The 24,055-nt window shown below is 52.0% G+C and overlaps 6 protein-coding genes across 6 annotated transcripts; 3 read left to right on the top strand and 3 right to left on the bottom strand.

The window, feature by feature from the left end:
- Positions 1-302: 302 nt before the first annotated feature.
- On the bottom strand, positions 303-2,368 carry A1O1_03916 (uncharacterized protein; the record flags this gene model as incomplete). The annotated part of the gene is made up of 2 exons (XM_007724815.1): positions 303-2,253; positions 2,301-2,368. 2 exons carry the CDS (start codon positions 2,366-2,368, stop codon positions 303-305), a joined length of 2,019 nt encoding a protein of 672 aa, XP_007723005.1.
- Positions 2,369-3,162: 794 nt separating this feature from the next.
- On the top strand, positions 3,163-4,884 carry A1O1_03915 (uncharacterized protein; the record flags this gene model as incomplete). Its single annotated transcript, XM_007724814.1, has 2 exons — positions 3,163-4,403; positions 4,587-4,884. The coding sequence occupies 2 exons, from the start codon at positions 3,163-3,165 to the stop codon at positions 4,882-4,884; spliced, it is 1,539 nt and encodes a 512-aa protein (XP_007723004.1).
- A 5,561-nt stretch (positions 4,885-10,445) lies between these two features.
- On the bottom strand, positions 10,446-11,378 carry A1O1_03914 (uncharacterized protein; the record flags this gene model as incomplete). Its single annotated transcript, XM_007724813.1, has 2 exons — positions 10,446-10,532; positions 10,590-11,378. The coding sequence occupies 2 exons, from the start codon at positions 11,376-11,378 to the stop codon at positions 10,446-10,448; spliced, it is 876 nt and encodes a 291-aa protein (XP_007723003.1).
- Positions 11,379-17,452: 6,074 nt separating this feature from the next.
- A1O1_03913 (uncharacterized protein) lies at positions 17,453-19,207 on the top strand (the record flags this gene model as incomplete). The annotated part of the gene is made up of 1 exon (XM_007724812.1): positions 17,453-19,207. The coding sequence occupies one exon, from the start codon at positions 17,453-17,455 to the stop codon at positions 19,205-19,207; it is 1,755 nt and encodes a 584-aa protein (XP_007723002.1).
- A 675-nt stretch (positions 19,208-19,882) lies between these two features.
- A1O1_03912 (uncharacterized protein) lies at positions 19,883-20,434 on the bottom strand (the record flags this gene model as incomplete). Its single annotated transcript, XM_007724811.1, has 1 exon — positions 19,883-20,434. A coding segment is annotated over one exon (552 nt), but the record flags the coding sequence as incomplete, so codon positions are not given.
- Positions 20,435-20,894: 460 nt separating this feature from the next.
- On the top strand, positions 20,895-23,585 carry A1O1_03911 (Cullin 3; the record flags this gene model as incomplete). The annotated part of the gene is made up of 3 exons (XM_007724810.1): positions 20,895-20,939; positions 21,106-21,489; positions 21,543-23,585. The coding sequence occupies 3 exons, from the start codon at positions 20,895-20,897 to the stop codon at positions 23,583-23,585; spliced, it is 2,472 nt and encodes an 823-aa protein (XP_007723000.1).
- Between the last annotated feature and the right edge of the window lie 470 nt (positions 23,586-24,055).

Genomic DNA, 24,055 nt, shown 5'->3' with positions numbered 1-24,055 from the left:
GAGATTCTGGATTGCCAGAGGGGATAACAACTGCTGATTGAAGAGTTGTGAAGGAAGGATGACAGTGATGAACTGTGCCAATTAGTGATTCATCTGCATATATTCCCCGGACAATCAATCAGATCTGCATTGTAAGCAGCCTCGCCGGCATATCAGGGGGTTTTTTGATGTGATGCTTTGTTGACAATGCAAACTCAACATCAAGGCATTATATGCAGCCGGGAGAGGTGTTGAAAGACCGCCGCGGCAAAACACTGTCAAAGAAGATGGCAATTCCTTGTAACCTAGGAGGCTTTGCCGCATCAAAGCTTGCTGTCGAACTGTAGAGCACCACTCATGGTGTATTCTTGATCTTCCGGATGCTCTCCGAAGAGGACAAGTTCACGGCCGCCCCTGGAGGTCCACCATGCGACACAAGCTGCAGCTCGCTCAACATCCATTTCGCCGTTGCTAAGGGTGTCCCATAGTCGTTGTAGGCATTGTTGCTTTTGAGCGGGATTGTCAATATCGTGGAGCAAATTGGCAGTCACTGGCAGCCATTCTTCCAGCAATGGAACCGGCAGGAAGCTCAAGGAGTCAATGATAGAAAGAAGAAAGACTGCCTTTTGCGACAAAGGAGGCTGGCTTGCCTCTGAAAGATCAGGACTGGGAGGGAGCACATCTTCCGAAGCATGACTCATGCGTTCTCTGAGTAGCTCCATCACAATGGCTTGCATGAGAGGCATACCAACTGCAATAGAGGAAGGCGGTGCTGCCACGCGGACAACAGACTTCACCGCCAATCTGAACTGCCGAGCTGCTAGGGGTCTCGGAAAACTTCGCAGCAAGGTCTCCACGTAGAAGGGCACATTCCTTGCGGCCACTTCTGCGTTCTGAGGAGCGGCAAGAATAGCCAAGATAAGACTATGCGCAGCCTCGTAGATTTCACCTAGTCGCGGATCACCCTCAGGGTCGATGTACGGTGCTGCTGCGTTGAACAGTAGATCCTGGTTCAGTCGTGGCGAGAGCGTGAGTGTGAAGTGTTCGGCGGTGTTGAGAAAGAACAAATCGTGCAACCGGTCGAGGGGATGAGGAGGAATCCGTCCTAGTTCTACAGGTCGTATCGACTCTAGAAAATTCTCTGACTGTGCCTGATATCGACTCAGGACATCAATGGCCGTGAAATCGACGAAAATGTACTGTGACGATGAGGTCAGTCCAAAACGGTGGGCTATGAAATAAGTGTCGCGCAAGATGTGTATGCTCTGAATGGCCAAGCCTGGAGCGTTGATATCAGACGCAAGCACCTTGTCACACAGGAGCCTACCCATGATAGACCGTAGCATGATGATCGCAGCGAACATCGTATCTCTGAGGAGCTGAAGAAGAACCGGCAGGGTCTTGTTGGTGGTGTCATGGTCAAGATACTGAGACTCCTCCATTGGTTCAATTTCGGACAATTTGTTCTGCCTCCATGATGTTGCCAGGTTCCTCGCGAACGTGGAAATTCGAACTGTAGTGTGAATGATCAACAATGGGTCATGTACACTGTCGATGGCATGGGCGGTCAATCGTGATAGAGAGCCCAGTGCAGACACCAGACTTTTTGATTTGATTTCCGTGATCCTTCGAAACGAAGCGGAGGCCGCCGACCACATGAATTTCTGCTCAGAAGACTGCCGCACGTCGTAATCGATGACTCCCAGCCAATAGCCTTGTTCAAGGCCTTCACGAGAGAAGAATACGGCGTCTATGAGAACGGGTAACAGGAGGTCATATTGAATTTGCGATCGATGATAGTCCGAGAGGATAGGGAAAGTGTAATTCAGGACGAACACAACAGCCAGCTCACAATTGGGGTCGGAATGCTTCTGTTGCAAAGCGAGATTGGACGCCGTCACCAATGCAGCCTCGAGTTTGTTGCGCAGATGGGAAGACAGCTCCTCGACTTCCCTCGACTGAACGGCGAGAAGAAGTCCGCCAAGGAGCAATGTGTGCCTCCATCTGGGCGATTCTTCATCTGCTCCCTGCACCACAGCTCTTATCCATGCCTGTACAGACAAATGACTGCGCGAAGGTTGGTGGGAGGGGATCCTTTTGTCCTCGATCAGTCGGAGGACTGCGGTGTAGAAGACGCTAAATATTTGTCGACAGCGAGCCAAATCAGTAGGCTGCGGGTATAGTAGGTCCGTCGACAGTAGATGCGACGACAATAACGAGATGTTCAAGGGGTTCGACAGTCGCGATAGAAGGTTCGTAGCCGTAGGCAACAACCTAATGAGATGATCAGAACATGTCGTCCACAACAGGGGAACTCTCACCTTGCGGCATCTTCGGGGTTCTGTGAGGTCTTCAGAGACCTTAGCAAGGCCGCGAGCGACCTGTCCATGGGCTTTGTTACATTCGCCTGCGATGAAAACAATTGCGAAAGGACTGAGCGTTCTGCGTCTCAAGACGATGGAGTTGCGAGGGCCTCGCAGTTCAAGCCGAGGCTCAGCCTTATCTCAAGAGATGGCCAATCAGAAGCTACAAAGCTACTACAGCCTTGTACCGAGGATTGTTTCACGCCCAGTCCAATGATCACTATGTGTTTGGCTACAAAGTCTGCAGATCAAGGTTGGACGGGTGCCTCTGCTCCCTTTTGGGAGGTAGTCAAGCCGCTTGACTATCAACTGTTATTTACCAGCATCAATACTATGACTGCTTGGTTTCCACAGTGAGACCAGGAATCCATTGGCACGACGGACAGTTCTCCCGTGTCCGCCAGGATCGACAAGGAATGTGTCCGCCATCCGAAGATACACCTACAAGCAATGATGAGCAATGATCACTACCACCTACGAAAGTCGCACGGCAGTCGTTATGTGCCAGTGGACGATGCCCCTTGAGCTGGGACCCTGACATGACATCATGGAGAGAGATGTTCGATTGGATGGACATGGACACGACTTTCGCAGCCACACGCGGATCAGCATGAGAAGTGATGATCTGTTGGCGGACATGAGCCCCTGTTTGTCTGTAGATGGGCGTCATAGAAAATGCATGCATTTCACACCCAAGTCCGGTGTACAAGGTAAGGTCTGTCTGTACCTTCAAGCCCTTTCCCGTGAGATCTTCATGTCTAGAAGTTGCAAGTGTGCTTGCGAACGAGAAGACGTGAGAACCTTCTCAGGAGTTATCGCGATGACTCGAAGCAGCTCCGAAAATACTCTGGAACCAGAAGAACAAGAGCCTCGTTTGAAAGAAGTACCACCACGGAATGGAGGACATGATGGTGAGAACGAGCGCAATGACAGCCACCAGAACAACAACAGCCAAGGTGGACAAGACGAGGAAAAGAACTCGCCCCAGTTCCCGCCGCTTCCTGTCGGCCTGCTCGATTCATCCCTGAAAGCGGTTCGCAGAGAGGTCGTGCTCAAATGGGCGTCCACAGTCCTGATACTGTTCAGCTTCATCCTGTGCATCCTTTCGCTGTACTGGGCCGTGCTGTTCCACGTCGAGGAGAACATGTCCGCCCTCACGGTGGCGGTAGTGAGCTTCGACGGCCGAATATCTCCATATGAAGGGACCAGCCCTATCGTCGGACCGGTCGTCGAACGGCTGGCCCAAGAACAAGCCATGATTCAGACAGGTGTTTTGGGATACAGAGTGCACGATGCAGACATGTACAACGGAGATCCTCTGGCAGTGCGACAGGCCGTCTACGACTACAAAGTCTGGGCAGCGGTCATTGTCAATGCGAATGCCTCCGCACTCCTACAGGAGGCCGTCGCAACAGGCAATACGAGCTACTCGCCCCTCGGCGCCGGCCAGATCATCATCAACTCGGCGCGCGACGAAACCAGCTACTACAACTACATCATCCCCCAGCTGTACCAGTTCCAGACCGACGTGACGACGTTGTTTGGAGAGAGATGGATCCAGACCGTGTTGTCCAACACCTCTCTCGACACTGCAACGTACGCCCGTGTTCCTCAGGCGTTGAACCCGGCCATTGCATTCTCCATGTTCGACCTGCGGCCCTTCTACCCTCCTCAGGCCACGCCGGCCGTGACGATCGGGCTGATTTATTTGATCATCATTGCCTTCTTCTCCTTCTCCTTCTTCCTCCCTGTCTACACCAAGTTTCTGATCCCTAAGGACCACCCGCCCCTGCATTTCTGGCAGTTGATCATCTTCCGCCTCTTCGCCACCACCGCGGCGTATATGCTCATGTCGCTGGCCTATTCGCTGGTCTCGCTGGCCTTTCAAATCCCCTTTTCCAACGACTATCGACACAATGATACCAACATGGCCCAGAACCCGGACGGATACGGAAAAGGCACCTTCGTCGTCTACTGGATGTTGAACTGGGTCGGCATGTATGCTCTGGGCCTGGCTTCGGAGAACGTGACCATGATCATCGGCCAACCTTGGACAGCTTTGTAAGTTGCTTGTGTCTATATTCTATCTCCATCAGGGGTTGTCTGTTGTCGAGATGGTTCTTTTCCGTCGTTGGTGTTCCTACTTGTCCTATCCACCATATATCCTCGTCCCGCATGTGTGTCTCTTTTCGCTTGCCTATTAACCCCTTTTCCTTTTGCTAACCACTCGCCGCGTCCATCCAGTTGGCTGATATTCTGGGTCATAACCAACGTCTCGACCGCCTTCTACGCCATCCCGCTGTCGCCGGCATTTTTCGAATTCGGCTATGCCTGGCCATTATATCACATCGTCAACGGAAGCCGCACCATCCTCTTCGACACGCACAGCCGCATCGGCCTGAACTTCGGCGTCCTTTTCGCCTGGTGCGCCGTCAACACATTGCTCTTCCCATTCTGCTGTGTATATATGCGCTGGAAGACGAACAAGGAGATGGCGAGGAGAGTGCCTAGAAGGACCATCAAGTATTTGGTTGATGGATAACAGACAGCCACATAGCCCAGGAGGCTCCAAACCAAAATGGCCACGTCAAGAATCTCAATCCTGTTTCCTGATCCCAGCTTGATTGTATGGATGTACCGTCCTCAGCAGGAGGCGCCGGCGCCGTCGCACTGCCATCTACCACTGTATATGTTCCTAGTACCTTGAGCTCTAGACCCCTGCCAAGTTATGGGGGTTATCTCTAGATATACCTGAGTCGTCACCATGCACATCCCTCTGATCGAAAGACTCAAAACCGGTGAGGTCGTTTCTGTATCTTCGCCTATCTCCTGGACTTTGTTGTCAATGATCCACAAAGGGAGAACGCTTCTTGTCCATAATGAAACGCATCAATTGGAGCGTTGAACAGCTCGTCCCTTGCCTGGCTGAAGCATCCATGGGCTGGTAGGTTTTTCCGTAGCATGGGCAAGAACCTTAGGTACCTAGCTAGTACTTACTTAGCTCTGTCCGCATAAGCTGTATCACCCCTAACACCTCTCGCCTCTTTCTTCCAACTCTACGAGCCCGCATGTCCGTAGTTGATGAATCGGAAAGCCACATCTTCGCCAAGGCAAAAGAGGCCGCCTAAGGTATCTAGGATATTACAAGGGGACATTTATAGAATTCAACCTTGTATGGCTTTCCTACTAGTAGGTTTGGACTTGTTGAAAAGTTGACATGGGGACACGTGTGGTTGAGGGCACCAAATCAGAGGTAGGCCTGCTCTTCGTATCACCCCGAGAGGGAGGTGGTTGACCAGGTAGGACGATTGGCAATAAAAAGCATAGGCTAGAAAGTCGGGAAGAACGACACTGCAGATCAGGACCGTGAGACTTCAGTCAAGCAAGTCATGGAGCAGTCGGTCAGTCAGGATCAAGTCAGTCAACCACGAGGTCAAGCACGAGACCGAGGGGATGGGTGTGCAAGGTGATCAACTCGTGCTTTTCGAGGAACCTGTCATTGAGGCTGGCAGGCAGCCATTCCGGTCGTCACTCAAACACGAGGCTGAAGCATGCGTTCATCACCATCAGGATTGCCACCACTGGTTAAACGTCAATGGTGTTGTACAGGTTGGCGCGGCCATCAAGCACGTAAGTATAGGCTCCAATGAAAGAGAAAGCTGCTGAGCATCCTCTGTTTCTCTGTCTTGCGCCATGCATCACAAAATTGTCGATTGACACGAATGGAACAAACTGGAGGGCCGAGCAACAGCCGAGGAAGAAATCAAAATCGAGTACGTAGCGTCGATGCTATTCGGCGGTGATGTGTGAGACTTGACAGCGAAGGAAGGAGGAGGCTTCCCCACAGATGTTGAGGGACAAGTTATGATCTGATGGTGATGCTGAAGGATGGAGAATACTTAGTAAATCAACGTCACATATCAAGATCAACATGACAACACCGCCATCCAAAATCAAGGTCCGGGTCAAGATCTTGAGGGCTGACTAAACAGGCTGACAGACTGGTGGATTGATGTGAGATATGAAAGGCACATCACTCTGCCTTGACCAACATGGACTGGAGACAGACACTTACCTGTGTGTGATGTGTTGATGTGTGACCCGTGATCTGTGATCTGTGATCTGTGATCGACCCGTGACCTTGACTTGCCACTTGGAAAAGTGACCCAGCAGACAGCGAGAGAGACAGCAACGGTGGGAGAACGGATACAGTGTTTGTGTCTGTCTGTGGAGTTGAGTGTCCGTCTCTCCACGGCCGTTATCAGTCACAGTGGGCGACAGACAGCACTGAGGGAGGAATCTTCATCTCAGCACGTACAGCAATCAGGTCAGGTCCAAGTCAAGTCCAAGTCAAGTTGTTAGTGGCCCAACTCCAACGGCTGTCCCACGTCCATCCGTCCATCACGACAGACTTGTGTTCCCATTTCGAGGGCACGAGCTCTGAACAGAAAAAGAGGGCCAACGTCTGCAGAAGATCAGGTCCAGTATGGTGGCCATAGATCTTGGCCAAACTTCAAATCTCGGAGCAAACAAACAAGCTATTTTGCCAGAGCGAAAATTGCTGCAATCTCGCCTGTAGGCTCACCAATCTTGACCACGCAGGCAAGGCCTGGTCAGGACGAGACCGTTTGATCCAGTGGCGGAAAAGGCGACCAGCAAGAGCCCATCCGCTGTTAGGATCCAGGTTCTTTCAGGAGAGGAAAGAAATCAATCGCGGTCAAAGCAACGCGCAGACAGCCAGTATTCGCCACTCACCCGTTGGGACTGGGACTGGGACTGGGCCGCTGGGGCCCGGGAGGGAAGGCCGCAGTGGCGGAGCGTTGTTTGACTTGGGAAGCACTGACTTCTTCTCACGTCTTGTTGTTTGCTGAGGCCAACACGCACTCACTGCTCAGCCCACACAGCCAAGAGTCAAGAAGGGAGGAGAAAGGGGATCTGAGGGCTCACCCTTCACGTCCAAAGGGCCTTCCCTCCCGTGTGCACGAAGCACCGAAACGCGAGGGACCGAGCCCCTTAAGCGCGTTTTTGCTGCTGTGGAAGGAGCCTCAGTTGATCAATGCACCCGTGTGTCCAATCTCCCGCTCGACAGACGGCCGAGACAGACAGGCAAGCCGATATCCAGACAGCAGACACGGACAGTGACAAGAGACAGGACGCGCTTGCTCCTGTCTATCCGATTAGTGCTCGAGGGAGAGTGTAATCATCACGCTGACAGAGAAGAAGAGTGGTGTGGTGTGTTGTCTTGTGTGGGTAGCCGGCGGGGGCGATGGGTAGAAGCATGGACTCACAGAGCGGATGATGGTGGGCGGAAAAGAGTGTCAGAAAGGGAAGTGAGGTGACTGGGAATTGTGGCCACTGCTACGAAGAAGGCCAGGCTGCCCACTGTCCTCTGCTCGATGATGGGCTGAGACCGATGACTGCCGTGACTTGTTTGACTTGACTGCCGCGTTTTGACTTGAAGATTGACTGACTTGTTTGACCTTTGTTGAGAAAAGATCCGATCCTGTCGCGTCCCTCTGTCAGTGATAGGACTTGGTAAGGTGCCAAATGGCAAAATCGCCCCCTGAAGAATGGTGAGCGTATCGCCATCCAGAGGAGGAGCTTGGACATCTCTCCATGTTGATGTGCTGCAGGGACAAGAGCTCGAGGAGCGTTATATCCGCCCATCAACATCAGAGGCACGTCAAGCCAGTCCTAATTCGGATCTTTCGTGAAGGTCTGTCTTCGCTGCTTCCGACGTATCTTAGCTCCAGGTACCCTGATCCGTCAGCCTCCCTAGCCCACTGTTGTCTGTTGTTGCCTCTCATAACTCTCCCCTCTCGGACTCTTCAACGCGACAAACAAGCGTATGAGTTCGGACTAATGTATTCCACTCCAAAGCGGCATCCGCCGCGGTAGACAAGACACGTTGACGTGCAGGAACGCGGCGAGGTCTTCCACAAAAGCAGCCCACTCACACCGGACAGAAACAGTATAGGGCACCACAGTACGTAAAGTAGCAGTAGCACAGTATCACAGTTCAGAGTATCCAATGCCCCGCGTCTTTGACAGCTGTTCTCGCCCAAATCGGGGGGCGGAGCCTCGCGAGATCTTCCCTTTTAGCTGTGCTGGGCGGATGTCTTGTTGGCGGATTGGGACACATATGGAGGGGCCTTTGGCATTTGCCCCTGGCGGAGGGTTCGGGTAGAGCGCATGAGTAGCTCATCACAGGTGGGAAAGTATAGTCGTGTGGGCCGTATGTCGTGCGCTGTACAGAGCACCACAGTTCACTGCAGAGTGCTGGAGCGGTTGTCAAAAGAAACCCCACACAGAGAGTCCAGTCCAGCAACCTGAGCTGTACAGCTTGTCGCGGGTTGGTTTGGGTTTGCCTTGGTTGACAGCTGCCTCTGGGATGCCTCGACTGAGGGCCCTTAGGCCTCCTCCACTCCGAGGAGTTCTGGTCAAGAACATCCAGTCCTGCCACCCCTGCCACCTTGCTCCTTAAGCTGTCAAGTCACGAGTTGGGTGTATCGTGTATCGTGTACTGTGTACTGTCTAGTGTATCGGAGTTTTTAGGTTATGAGGAAGAGCGTGTCCGTACTTAGCTGATGTCTTAGTGCGATCCAGCTTTTCTCCTCTCGCCTTCTCCTAACAAGTCTTGTCTTGCGGGCCAACTGCTGGTGCGCTAGGAAGCCAGCGGAGACCCTGGGCGAGACGGTCCAATGTCAGTCGACAGAAAGAGGGCAAGTCTAACAGGGTGCCAGATCGGGGGATGAACGGTTTGTGTGTGTATGTATGTGCTGCATATCGGACGAGGGTAACGGTCTCGCAGGAGTCCAGGGTCGGTTCCGGGGCTGCTAATAACGCCTTTGTTCGCCCTAAATGTCGGTTGTGAAATCGTACCTAGTAGCTATCCTGGTATGTTAGGTAGCTATGTCGACATAGCATCGTCACTCCATCATAGTGTCCACTGGCAGTATCCCTTCGAGGAAAAGACCAGCAAGGAACAAGCACCGGTCCTAGAGCTATCGCTTCGAGTCGGGGGACCTGTGGCGCCGATCGTCTCGCCAATCTGGCAACGCGGAACGAAGCTTCCTCCACGGTTGAAGGATTAGGATTGGTATATTGAGAATGGGTATACTGTGGTAGTAGGCGACCCAGTCGTCCCATCGACCCAGTCGACCCAGTCGACCCAGCATTACTGTCTTGAACAACCGCGCCGGTAAAACTGTATCAGGAACCCCAGCCCCAGCATCAGAGACGAGATGTATCCTCTCGATTCGTGCCCCCTGCCCGTCGTTCACCTTTTGACGAGGACGATAAGCGAGTGGCAAGGGTTTGGGGGCCTTACAGCTTACAGGGGCCCTTTATTCATGTACCTGGTCCCGCGGTGCATCCACTGACTGGCATGAAGAATTCCATTTTCTGTCTCTATTACAGACACTTATCGGTGGTGGAGAGCTATACGTACTGCCATGATTGCTATAGGGGTCCCTCCTATTCGGGATTTCGACAACTTGGAGTCTAGTTGCAGTAGACTCGTGCCTTTGGGCTGCGATAGCTCGCTCAGTACGTACTGTCGATTGATGATCATTGTTGATCCGTTCTGGTTCGCGCAAGGAGGATCGAGTTCGTTGTCAGGTAGGATTGATCGTAGTTCTCACTGCTCGCTCGCTATCTCGCAAAACTTCCGAGAGCTTCTCATGTATATCTAGTTGTACAAGTGGTTTCCCATCCATGTCTTCTCATGCACACAGCCAGTCCTGAATTTCTGGCAGTTTCCTCCTCGTCAATGGTTCCTGTAGCTGTACTGTTGCATCCATCTCTTTGAACAAAAATATCAATCGATACTTTGAGTTCATGCAAAATCAATCAATCAATCATCATCGAATTTCCTGTAGACCATTTGGCGGAGGCTGGCGTATAACACTGGTTCGTCCAACACCGTTTCCTTTGCGGGGTATACCTGTACATTGTAGCCTGGCCAGGCGCCGAAGAAGTAGATTTGCGTCCATCATAAACCCATTCCATCATGAAAATTCCTTGAATCATTTCCCAACATACCCCATATCAAAGGCCATCCGCTCCTTTGCACGCCATGTAGAGACAAAAGAGAAAAGCAGCTCAAGCTCGGCTTTGAATCGATTTCGCTCGCTTAAGCTTGAGTGCAGGAAGCTGTCGACGGCGTGCGTTGATGAACCAGTTGCTAATCTAAAAAGAAAAATCAGCATACGAAGCTTTTTCAAATGGGAAGATTGTCCGACTTACCTGACTAATGGTCAATCCAGTGCGTTGGATGAAGATTTGCTTCTGCTCATCACTTGGATATGGGTGGTCAAGGTGATCTTGCAGCCAGCGTCGAAGAATATCCGTAATGGGTTTCGGCAAGTTGCCTCGGCGGCGTCGGCCGTTGGCATGCGAAGGGTATCCCATAATCGGGTACGACAGCAATTGGCTGTATTTCATATGGTAGGGAGAGGTGTCCAAGGAGCGGTAACCAGCCTCGTAACCGATAGGAGCTCGGTATTGATCAAATGGCTGGCCATATCGTCCATAGTCGACCGGTTGATTGTAGGCCCGCTCGGACATGATATAAGGGTTGTATCTTGGAGTAGAGCTGACTTGAGGAGTTCTCCATCGGGAGTATGAATCCGGGCTATCGTTTGCTGCTCGCATCGAGTATGTCGAAGAGTAAACGCTTTCCTGGGTATCGGACGGGACCATTGGCTGGCTCATTGCGGAATAGGGTTGAGGTTGGGTGGGAAGCGCAGGCTGGGTGGTCATGGGCACAGGAGCCTCAGTGTAAGTAGATGACGAGGACCAAGGCGAGCTGTATTCGGCCGGCGTCCTAGCCGGTGTTTGCAGTTGATGCGAAGGCGCAAGTCCGTTCATGTGCATATGATTGGCACCGTCTGCAGGATAGGCCATAGGGCTTGAACTGGGCTGTACGGGAGCTGGGACAGAGGCCACATTCATGCTTGTCGTGTGCTGAGAGCTGAGATATGGCACCATCATGGGTCTTCCATTTGAAGGCACCTCTTGTACGTGCGAGTCCATGTTGTCGTTGCGTGGAGGAGGGATGACCTGGTGGCCCAAGTCAGTTCGATGTATGCAGCCAACACTCAAGACGAGTACATACTTCGCGAATAGATGGTAGCTGCTGCTCCTGCTGGGCGACGTCTAGCCGTGTCTGTGATGGGACTGGAGTGTTGTGAGCTGGGTAAGGCCTGGCCGCTACTTGGTTGTAATGCTCCATCTCTATAAAATGATTTTCTTCTTGTGCAAACGAAATGCGAGTGATTGAGATGAAGGGTAGAGACTTGGACGAGGGCAGGTCTGAGATAGATATTCACTCCAGATAGTGGCGGATCCGCGCGACTCACGTCTGTCCTTCGGTTGTGAAGACGTGTGTCTGCCAATCACCAAATGTCTGTGGAGGAACGCTTTGTCCAACTGCAGGAGTACTACTACTGCAGGCACAGGGAGAGTTGGACGAGGTTGACAGAGCGGTGACAGTAGCAAGTGGCATTGTCAAAGACAAAACAGAGACACGAAAAAGAAGTCCGAGCACCCTACCTATGGAGCCTTTCATGTCGTCTCGGTCATACCGATCGAGACGCCAGGCGGTGCGGTGCCCGCATGACAAAATCGACATCGGCAACTAGGCCTGATTCAACGTCCACTCCAGCACCACAACTGGAACAAGTAATCGATGGAGGCGGGGTGGGTGTACCACGTACAGAAACGGTGAAAAAGTGTTGTGTTGTCCAGCCTACCGTCGCAATAATGCCTGCATGTTCGACGAAGCCGAGTCGGTTCGGATGAGGGAGCGGTGGCGTAGGGCCTCCACCACCTTCCAGGCTCTCCCACCAACCGCGTCGACATAGCAAACGCCCTATTGCTGGTTTAGGGCCAGGGACCGTTCGAACTGGTCTCGCGCTAAGGTCGGTGGGTCACTGGGCCTTAGGTCGTTCAATCTGGAGCCCTTGGAAGGGTGGAGGTCGTCATGTTTGTGCCTGCATCTGCAAGGCCAGATGCCACCGTTCCCGTTTTCGAGCCCCCTGCCACATGAATTTGGCAAAGTTCGACGGCAGACAGCACCTGCCAGTTTCAAGGAGCACTGTCTGGTCTTTGCTGAGGGGGGAGGTTGCTGCGGGTAAATTGCCAGTTGGCACGGACGGAGAATAGGGGCGCAATCTTCGGCGCAAGTACATCGCAACGGGCTATACCTCAGCACTCGGCGTACAGCACAATGACGATTGCGGCCTCAACGGCAAGGTCCTTCACTAAGTCGACGCGTAGATGTCGATTGGGGAAATGATACGGCTGATCAATTCAGTCCCTGGTTTTCTTCGGATGGTGGCTGGTGGATCATCTTCCCTCTGCCTACACGGAAGGCTGTGGCCGTACCGTTGAGCAAAGTCAGTCGAATCCTGGTCCAGCCGTACACAGAACAACAACCCCTTCAGGCTTCTCAGGCTTCGGTCTGCTCCCAGAAAAGTCTCTATCCGATACCATTTCCAACCCTCACCACCTTCTAGGCCGGTGGCTGCTGTCAATTATGCATACAGTCACCATATAGCCCGGCCAAACCCCGAAATTCGGATTGACCCTGGTATGATCTAACAAGTTTTCCCGTTGGAGTAGGTCGAGAGCTCGAGGTGGCTGAAGTCCAACTCATACTAGACCCGGAGAGGAGAGATTCGGGTTACTGCTCTGGGCCGGCTTCAACCCACAGTCATATGATGGCGTTATTCGGCGACCAGGCCTGGGCCGCGGCTAGTCTTTGTGCGCCACATGCAGTCTTCGACCCAGATTGCGGTCAGCATGTATGGAAAGAAAACCATCCGCACGCGACCAGTATCGACTGGGCAGCTTCGTCGCCATGTTCCGTGGGCTGTATCTCATGAGCTAGCGGCATCCAACATGCATGCTCTATCTTTTCCTTTTTTTCCCAGCTGCACGTCCACGTCACTCGAATTGCCCACCCAGATTGTTGTTGTGGGTGTTGCGTCCTGCAGGCGACGAACTACTCAAGTTGGTCTGCAGTAGTCCACCGACGAAGCCACCCTCATCCAGAATTGGGTGAGATGCATGAATACGTCCCAGAGAAGTAGTTGCAAGTTCCATGATGGCTGGCATCGAGATCAGTAGCAACTGCCCGATCTGATATCCTTGTTGACGTGTACAATCCCTGCCTACCGAACAAATCCCAGCCTGCTACGGCCTCTGCACCCCAGAGATGAGCTTCAACCAGGGTTATGAGATACAGTTATGAATCTTCAGCCGTGGAATATAAGTGTCATCGAATTCGGCTCGTCATCGCCTGGCAAGGTCCTGGAGCAGATAACACACGGTACCGGCATGTACGTAGCCTTTTACGGATACATCTTAATGCGGATACTCTTTCGGACGACCTTCAGAAGCTCGTACTAAGCTACCATGATTCTGGTGCGCTTGTCTTCACCTTTCAGCGCTCTTCGTCGCAAGTGGCGAGCCAGTCGATCAATGCGTGCACATTTGATCAGTGCGTGCACATTCGATCAATGCAGGGACATTCGATCCTTGCATGGACATATGGTGTGCATGCATACATGCGTCTGTGTGTACTGTAGCGCGCCGCTGATGTTCCTTCACTATGCTGCTGGCAAGTGCAACATATCGTGCGCGACAAATTCTCGGAGCTGTAGAGTATAGGCGCTGTTGGCGGAAAGCGAGGGGTTGGCGGGACAAAGAAGTTCGGATCGGATCCGAAGTTTTTGAGCAACGAACGTTAGGTTTGCTGGTAGTCGAGGTCTGTCCCGCCCTTAGCTGAACTTTGCTATAGAAACTAGGCTCTTAATAGAGCAAAGATCTTGGATCGAGATAGCTCGAGGACACAACCCCTGTAATGTATGTAATAAGCCCAGTGTAAGGGCAAATCAGAATCTGGCAAAATCATAATGTGGTAATGTCTTCAGAGCCGAAATCGCCTTCTTTGCCGGAGCAGAAGGCAATGCTGGTTTGACTTTGCAATCTTGCTGTTGCTTTCCGTGACGAGGCATTGGTTTTCCTAAATCGTGCAGGGCTGTTTCAATGACCCGATGCGTCCGGCCAAGGCTCACCTGCTGTGACGAGATAGCCAGGACATGTTTACGCGTCGGCATCGCAGCTATCTTGGGGTGGAGTTTGACATCCGCTCTGAGGATAAAGGCGGGGGATCAAGATGGATGGCGGTTATCAGAATACCACCACTGGCGGTGTGCTACCATGGCGTGTTGCTTGCATACAGAGAGCTGAGATTCGTTATCTGAGCCTACAAGACACCTGGGAGTCTCTCGGCGACCCATCGGTCTCTCGGGCAGTGGTGGAGTGGTTCAATTGCTAGTGAAGACTTTTAGATGACCTGAGGTTGAAGACAAAATAGAGTTTGACCATGTGGGGCAGGGGCGAGGCTTCGGGTGGCTTGATTTGACAGCCGCTGAAGTCGCGCTATACTTTCTTTGTTATAGTGCAAAGTCCGGCTCAACTCCACATAAACCTGGCCGCCGTGAGGCTGCAATAGCCTAATAACAGGGGGTCGGTTTTCGATTCCTGAAGAATCTGCTCGGACAGTCGGCTATATACGGTGGTCCGGGCTCCTACACGGGCCCCCCAGCCTAGGGATCGCGCAATGAGCTAATGCACAACAACGATTCTGACAGCGAGATTTGAGCCTGTGGCATTCGTCTTAACTCGCAGTCCCCACCTTCTTATCCACATGATCACGTACATGGCACACTGACTGGTAAGTCCTGACTGATCTTATCCGTTGAACCCGTAAGGTAAGGTTTTGTTGGTCCTCGACTCAAGGGACCACCGCTGAACAGGCTTCGACCGTCGTTCGGCATCCCTGCTTGCCATTTCTGCATAGCATGCAGACGACATCATCATCAGGCGGGAGGCTCTGTGGCAAGGCTGGAAATCATTCCAAAACTATTATCACCACATCAACAGAGGTACGGATCCTGCAATCAATTATGCAGTGAACTTGATGCGTATTATATTACAGCTTCCGCACAGATTACTGTCTTTTATATTTCCGGGCTCACCGTTTTCGGAGGCTACTGGTCAAGACCGCGTCTGAAGTACGTACTTCTTTCTATATGGTGAATCCACAGATTGCGCTGCGGATTCCGCTCCCGGCACCAGTTGAAGACGAGCATCGGTTCGTGCAACAATCAGTCGAACATGTGAAGAATCCTTCTGTAGCTCTGCCAGTGGGCCACCCGAATCTGGCTGGAGGAAGCAATACACCTACTATTTAATAACGATATCGTCTCGGTCGAAAAAGGCATGGATCGTCAACCGCTGGATCCGTGAGCCACCTTTGAGCGAACCTCGTCCTGAATTGTAGCATGGATTTTCATGCTGTGTGCACTTCAACTGCTGCGGCAGCGGCAGCGCACCAGCAGGCGACATTCGCTTGCCACGACACTGCGTGTCGTATCACAGGTTGCTGAGCTCTTCAGCACTGACCTAATAATGCCAATTTCGCCTTAAAAGAGGTAGAGATCGCCATATCAGGGGACTTCCCTGGTTCAGCCCCTTGTTCCTTTCGTGCGGCCCGGCAACGAAAGCCGGTCCTTTTGCACCAGATCACGATTCAGTCTTCACAACTGCTTCTTTCTCGGGCCTTCGGGGCTTTGAAACGAGTGAAAATATGCGAGTTCAGGGACCAAGATCTTCCTACCGTCAAACTTTGTTGTCTCGACTCCGACGGCTATGAGAACCGGACAGGTGATGTAAGAAAGTACACTGCAAGTTTCAGCATCTTTGAGCATTTCCGTGCACTCAATTGACATACAACGTAGGACGGCAAGTTCCGAGCTTGCTTCTGGTCAGCTCAGCAACAGGCAGGTCAAAGCAAGGCTGTCAAGGCATTGCTGTATCCGGTTGGGGCGAACTGACTGTACGAACTCGTTCTTCGCTTAATGCGCAGGCTTTAGCGAGTGAACGCCTAACACATAGCATCACAGTAGTGTCATGATGCTGTGTTTCACGGCTTCCTTGTTTGGTGAACTGGGGGGGTGGACGGGCCTGGACATCAGCGAATCAAAGCTGGATAGTCCAAGGTCGGAAACTTGCTAAACCCCTGCTCCTCCGCACTGTCTCTCAAACCATTGATTCAAGCGTCCGGAGGCTCAGAGCAACACAAGCAGCTAACGTCAGATCCCTCGCTTTCATCAATAACAGTCAAGCCATCTTCGGCCAACTCGCTTCTTGCCCTCTTTCGCTCTCGCGCTGCATGGCGACACTAGCGATCGACTGTCCAGCCTGACCACACCTGATACGTATGCCTCAAGCACCATGACTCCGGCATGCTGATCGCCACCGAACTATTGAAGCAAGTAGAGCAAAAGCATTCGCGCAGCTCACTTTTTGCCGAACTTCGTCCTCACTCGACCGACCCACTCGACTCATCACAAGCCGGACCGTTATCATCAAACGTCTGCGGGGAAAAGCTGTTGAGAGCCGCCGGCGATATGGAACTGAAAGTGAGACTCGGCCCGCTCACGTGATCGGAAGAAGATACAGCTTCGAAGAGGATTCGGGTCAGGACCATCGTTCATCCAGACGTTCATCCAGACGTTCACCCGGACATATTTTCGGAGAATCTGTTTTCCCATTGCGCATTCACCGTCGTCTTGATCCTGGCCACAATCACCACGAAGACCACAAAGACCACCCTTATCATCAAGCTGTCATGCATTCATTTCACATGAAGACGGCGAGAGCGACGCAGAGTGGCCACAAGTCGTCACATCTTACATCCCCAGGTGAGCGGTGTCTTTGCGATTGTTATCATTTCTCCGAGTAAATGGTCGACTGCTTCCCGTGTACTCTCACAACATAGCCAATGGTGCTCACTGAGCACAGCTTGCACCATGAGGCTTGACTGTTTCATCTTTTCCAAGTTCTGGCTTTGGATGGAAGAACAAACAGGTCAGGTCAAGTTATGAAGACGCCTTTCCCCCATGCCTCGCTGTTATCTTCGACCCTCTTAATACTCGCGCTCATCCAGGGCCGATATTTCATGCATTCACTGGTCCATCTTCTTCCCTGGCAAATCTTTAAGTGATACTTCTTTTCGTTTCCAATCCAATCCAAACATGTCTGCGCCGAAGCCGAATTGGTGGAAGGCTAGCACGTGCTACCAGATATGGCCTGCTTCGTACAAAGACAGCAACGGCGATGGTATTGGAGACATTCCCGGAATCATTAGCACGCTTCCCTATTTGAAAGATCTTGGGGTCGAGACTATATGGCTTTCCCCAATGTACGACTCGCCGCAGTTAGACATGGGCTACGACATATCCAACTATGAAGACGTCTATCCTGCCTATGGCACCCTCGCCGATGTGGATCGACTGGTGAAAGAATGTCGGGGTCGAGGAATGAAGCTGATTTTGGATCTGGTGGTGAACCATACAAGCGACCAACATGCCTGGTTCGTCGAGTCCCGCAAGGACAGAACCAACAAATACGCCGATTGGTATATATGGCGAGATCCAGAGATCATCGATGGACAGCGCCACCCACCGAATAACTGGAGAGCCATCTTCGGGGGAAGTGCGTGGGAATACTGTCGAGAACGCGATCAATATTATCTTCATCTGTTCATCAAAGAACAACCGGACCTCAACTGGGAAAACGAAGAGACTCGGCACGGGATCTACAAGTCCGCCATTGAATTCTGGCTTGATCGAGGCATCGACGGCTTCAGAGTAGACACTGCGAACTTCTACTCAAAGGATGTTTCGTTCCCCAATGCCCCAGTCCGCCTCCCTGGGGAAGAATGCCAGCCCGCGTTTCAATATTTCACCAACGGCCCACGCATGCACGAATGGCTGAAGGAGCAGCGCCAGCAAGTGCTCGACAAGTACGGCGACGTGTTGATGGTTGGGGAACTGCCAGACACGGAAGCGGCCAAAGTGCTGCAGTACGTGTCTGCCGAGGCGCGGGAGCTCAGCTGCGTGTTCGACTTCGACGTTGTGAATCTGGGCACCAGCAAGCACGGCGGCGGGAAAAAGCACCATACCACGCGGCACACGTTACCGGAGTTCAAGGAGGCCATTTGCAAGGTGCAGGACCTGATGCGCGGCACTGACGCCTGGACGACGGTCTTTCTCGAGAACCACGACCAGGGCCGCAGCCTGTCACGATTTGCCACGGACAAACCCCAGTTTCGCGAACAGGCGGCCAAAATGCTGGCTGTGCTAATGTGCTGCTTGACCGGCACACTCTTCCTCTACCAGGGCCAGGAGATCGGGATGTACAACCACCCAACGCACTGGGGCGTGGAGGAGCTGCGGGACATCGACTCCCTCAACGCGTACAACGACGTCGCGACCCGTCACAAAGGCGACCCGCTGTGGATGAAGAAGGCTATGAAGGGTCTACAGCTCGTTGGTCGCGATAATGCCCGTCTACCTGTGCAATGGGACTCGTCGCCCAACTCTGGCTTCACGACGGGAAAGCCCTGGATTAGAGTCCACGACGACTTCGAGCAGGTCAATGTCGCCGCCCAACTCGCCGATCCTCAGTCGCCCCTGAACTTCTGGAAGAAGATGATCTGCTTGCGACGTGATCACGCCGACCTGATGGTTTTTGGCCAGGATTTTACTGTCTGGGACTATTTCGACCAGGACGTCTTCACGTTCACCAAAACCGATCCCGATGGTGCGCAGAAGATCCTCGTGTTCTTGAGCTTCTCCGACGAGGTACAACCTCTGCATTATCCCACTGGATTGGAAAGCGCGCATCAGGAGTTGCTGGTCTGCAATGTCAACCATCCCGGGCGCTACCTTAGTCCATGGGAAGCGAGGGTCTATTTGATCAGAGAAAGCGTTCTGAATGGGCATTGATTGGAGCAGCAGAGGGTCTCAGTGGTCGAGATTAGGTGTTTCAAAGCGAGCAATGTCGCACATGACGCCCAAAATTCAAGTGCAACGACTGCTCGGCTAGCAGGCGTACAGCGACATTGGCTGATTCAACTCGAAAGAAGGAAATTCTGAGGCAGAAATGGTAAGATGAATCCTTCGCTTGCTAGATATCTATACATAATATACAAATGCGCACTTCCGTCGCCTTGCCAAGGCCCTCCTCCGTTCAACATGTGGATTTGCTTTCTATCACCCTCTTGAACATCTGGAGTTTGTGCCTCGCCAGCAGAACAACCGCAAGCGAGTCCATGGCACGGCGGCTGACTATTCCAGGTATCTGAGCCAGGCCTGCTTTGCATCAAGCCGACGTTCAGGAGTCAAATGATATCCCCGGCTTCACATGACTTTGCGAAGAATTCCTGTAGGTTGAGTGGGGATTCGACGACCAACGCTTTCGGCGCATGCGATGTCCCTGGGACATTTATCTGACGTTGATAAGGCGTACCTTGTTCTCTTCTACAGACGAGTATAAGAGCAGCCAGACTGATGTCTTGCAGATAGTGATCGCAACCGACGCAGTTGTGGCAATGTGAATGCGCAGACTTCTCTTCTAAGCGCCTTCATCGTTCAACTCTTCTCGGATTGCTGCTGTTAGGCTTTGGCGCCTTCAAGCGGCGTATGGACGGTCTCTGTACCATCTTCCCAAAATTCGATGTCTTCTTCTCCTTCATTTCCGATCAGTGAGCCGGGTCGGATCCCCAGTTGGCCCTTTTTCAACAACTTGGTGAAATCCTCGCCCTTCTCCGCCTTTTCCCTCAAAATGTCCTCCAGTGTTTGTCGTGAATCCAGAAATACTTTGAGGTGGTCCGCAATGACGTGGCGAGCTTTGCAGGAAGGGCATGTGATCAGAACAGTCCCGTGGTGATAACCATGTTTTGTTACTCGGTGAGTCGATCGATATAGGCAGGGTTTGCAGGTGAAACTGAGTTGGTAGGATGGGACGTCATTCGATACCGGCTTTTGAGGCGCGCCTTCCGGCAGGGTCAGAGATGACTCGTATCTTCGGCAGGGAGCAAAGACAGTTCGCGGGAGGTGACGGGATCGAGCAACAAAAGGTGTCCTTGGAAGTGTAGACTGCAGGCGACTCTGATTTCGGATTGTTTCTGTTAAAGCCCGGCGCGATATCAGCCTGCCACAGAATGACTGCATAGTTTCAGGGTGTGAGAGATGATGCAACTGCGATGAAAGTAACTGTGTGCTATATTGAGGGAAGTGTCTCGTCTTTTGTCGTTCTATGTTCAGAGGACGAACATCTCCAACTTGAACTTCATCATGTCACTTTCGTGAAAGCAGCATTTAGTACTAGTATGACGCAGGCTTGGCAGGTGACTTTTTAGTGACAGGTCAAGGCAGCTTTGCCGAACGTGGTCTACGCCGCAAGACGCAGTGAAGCAACGAGAACAATGTTGAACAACTCTTCTTCCCGTTGTTTCGGACTGCTTCTTCAAAGCACAGGACTGCGACGCGGTCTCTAGCGCTGTCTATGCTTCCGAATATATCCTTCTCGCGTCAAACCGGCAGTATCAGCAGCCGTCTCCAGGCCCTCCTCATCTCTCACGTCTAAGCGATACGAAGCGCCTGTCCGCTGCAGGTAAGCTTTGCAGCCACAATGTTGGCGAAGGGGCGAGGTGGGAAGATTAGGGCACCGAGAAGAGTAAGCACATCAAATCTTGAATCTTGTGAACAATAGCACAGACTTGTCGAGAAGGGGGCGCCACGAACAACTGGCCGATCTCTACATCTATACCGCCGGCTGCCTTTCAGCCATGCCACCTCTCGTCTTTGCAAAGTCTCCGCAGGGTTAACCACCATTGTTGCAGGGCCTCACGAAAGATGATGTCGACTTCGACTCGGTATGGAATACACTGTCAACTGCGTTTCTGGAAATCCACAGCAAGAATGCCTCCAGACTTTCGTTCGAAGAGCTCTTTCGGAATGCGTACAAGTTGGTGCTGAAAAAGAAGCAAGACTTCCTATATGATCGGGTGGTCCAACTAGAAGAGTCATGGCTGCGGGATCATGTCCGACCAAGGATTCTGGGGTTCATCACACCCACCATGACCGTCGGCAGCCTGGAACAGGCCACGGGTACTCAATCGAACGAACGCAGAATTGCTGGCGAACGATTCATCAGAGCTGTTACGGATGCTTTTGCTGACCATCAACTATCCATGGGCATGATCACGGATGTTCTGATGTATATGGTGAGTTTTCCATTCCAAATTATGGCACTCTGATACGATACTTACAGATCAAGGACCGTGTCAACAGCCAAGATCAAAGACGGCCTTCGATATTCGCAACTGCGATGGCATTGTTCCGGACACACGTGCTTCGCACACCTCTTAGTGAGGACGCTAGCTTTGATGTTCTGTTGCTCCTCGAAACCGTTGTGCTGGACATGATCAGAATGGAACGGAGTGGAGAAGTCATCGACCGTCCTCTGGTACGGGCCTGTTGCTACATGCTGGAAGGTCTATACGAGAGTTTCACCGAGGACGAATCGACCAAATTGTACTTGACCTCCTTCGAACCACAATTTATTGCAGCGAGCCGACAGTTTTACCAGGAGGAAGGCAAAACACTTCTGGCCGAAGCAGACGCCAGTACCTTCTGTACGCATGCTAGTAGGAGATTGTTGGAAGAGACCGAGCGATGTCAACAAACCATTTCTCAAATCACGGAAACGAAAATCAAACATGTGGTGGACGAGGAATTGATCTCTACCCACATCCGCGATGTCATCAATATGCAGGGAACCGGAGTCAAGTACATGCTGGACAACGACAAGATAGAAGATCTGGCCAATGTTTTCGACTTGATCTCTCGGGTGGACCCGAAGAAGGTCGCCCTCAAAGACGCAGTTCAGAAACGAGTCATTGAGCTGGGAACGGATATCAACAAGTCCGCGAATGTTATCAGCGAGGCCCCGCCACAACCAAGAACGGCAGCAAAAACTGGCGCAGACGCAAAAGCAGCACCAGAAAAGACACTTAGCCAGCAGACTCAGGCCGCGATCGCATGGGTCGAGCAAATCTTGGAATTGAAGAACAAGTTTGACAGGGTCTGGGTCGAGGCATTCCGGAGAGATGGGGTGATGGAAAAGGCTCTGGAAATATCCTTCCAGGATTTCATCAATGCCAACGACCGAAGTCCCGAGCATCTGTCACTTTTCCTTGACGAATATCTCAAACGTGGCGGACGAGATAAGACCGATGCGGAAGTGGACGCTCTGCTCGACAACGGCATCCTCTTGCTGCAATACCTTGCCAACAAGGATCTATTCGAGACATACTACAAGAAGCATATGGCCAAGCGTCTTCTCATGAAGAAGTCTGTCAGCCGTGAAATGGAACGCCAGATGCTCTCCAAGATGAAGATGAAGATTGGCAATCAATTCACCCAGAAATTGGAAGGACTGATCCGAGACACCGAGCTGTCGGACAGTCTCAGTACACAATACAAGGAATATGTCAACAAATTGGGAGACCCAGACCCAAGACGGATTGATTTGGATTGCCGAGTCTTGACTACAACGGTCTGGCCCTTCGAAACCTTGTTCCGCGCCGACAACGACGACGAGTCTCGACGAGAATGCAAGTTCCCTGCCCCTGTGGAGCGGATTCGACAGAGATTCCAGAAGTTCTATCTCGACAAGCACACCGGCCGCAAACTAACCTGGATGCCTAGCCTTGGGGATGCGGACTTGCGGGCGACGTTCACCACCGGTGGCAAGACTCGACGCTACGAGGTGAATGTGTCTACGTACGGAATGGTGATCTTGATGCTCTTCAACGATCTCGCCCCTGGAGAGAGTCTTACAACGGAGCAAATTGCCGCGGAAACAAACATTCCAAAACACGACCTTATTCGCAACCTCCAATCTTTGTCCTTGGTTTCCAAGTGGAGGTTGCTCAAGAAAGAACCGATGAGCAAGGACATCAAACCCACGGATAAGTTCTACTTCAACGAAGACTTTTCCAGTCAATTTCTCAAGATCAAAGTCAGTGTCGTGGCTGGTGGGGCGAACCGGATCGAAAATAGTGAAGAACGACGAGCCACCCAGAAGAGGACGGATGATGAGCGTGGTCATGTTATCGAGGCCGCCATCGTTCGAATCATGAAGTCACGCAAGACCGCATCGCATTCACAGTTGATGACTGAAACATTGCACCAGTTGTCCGGACGATTCCAACCAGACGTGAACATGATCAAGAAGAAGATTGAGGCGCTGATTGATCGGGAATATCTGGAGAGAGGGTCCGATCCGGCCAAGCCAACCTACAACTACCTTGCTTGATCATGCGATTTGCGATGAGATGAAGTCATGATGAAAGACATGGTGGGTTTCGACGACAGGTGCATTTTAGCGCTTGTGAGCAAGGCGTAATCAGTTCATGAGCCAGACCACGGAAGCGGCAGCATGGCGTACTGGGGTTCATCATGGGCATTTGTACATGTATTCAGGACGACACCGGGCTGGTCGAGCCAGCCACTTTGAGCTTTGAGCTGGACGAATGTGTCGAGTGTTCTTCAGACACCAGCGATGAATGAAATCAGTCAAATCAAATCGATTACCTAGCTATTTTTGTATCGTCTGTATTACACATTCCACCGTAGTCGTTCGTGGCCAAAATGCAGGTGGTCACGCCGGATGGCAGGATGTGATTATGTCAGCAAGGCTGACATGCCAAGAGTCCCGCGCCCCTTTCAACCTTCAGTTGCGTGAAATCTGGGGAAGTACTAATCGCAGACATATATTCAATCAGC

Source organism: Capronia coronata (assembly GCF_000585585.1).
Source record: "Capronia coronata CBS 617.96 chromosome Unknown acBCG-supercont1.3, whole genome shotgun sequence".
Classification (NCBI taxonomy): domain Eukaryota; kingdom Fungi; phylum Ascomycota; class Eurotiomycetes; order Chaetothyriales; family Herpotrichiellaceae; genus Capronia; species Capronia coronata.
This window is presented reverse-complemented; position numbering and strand designations above follow the sequence as displayed.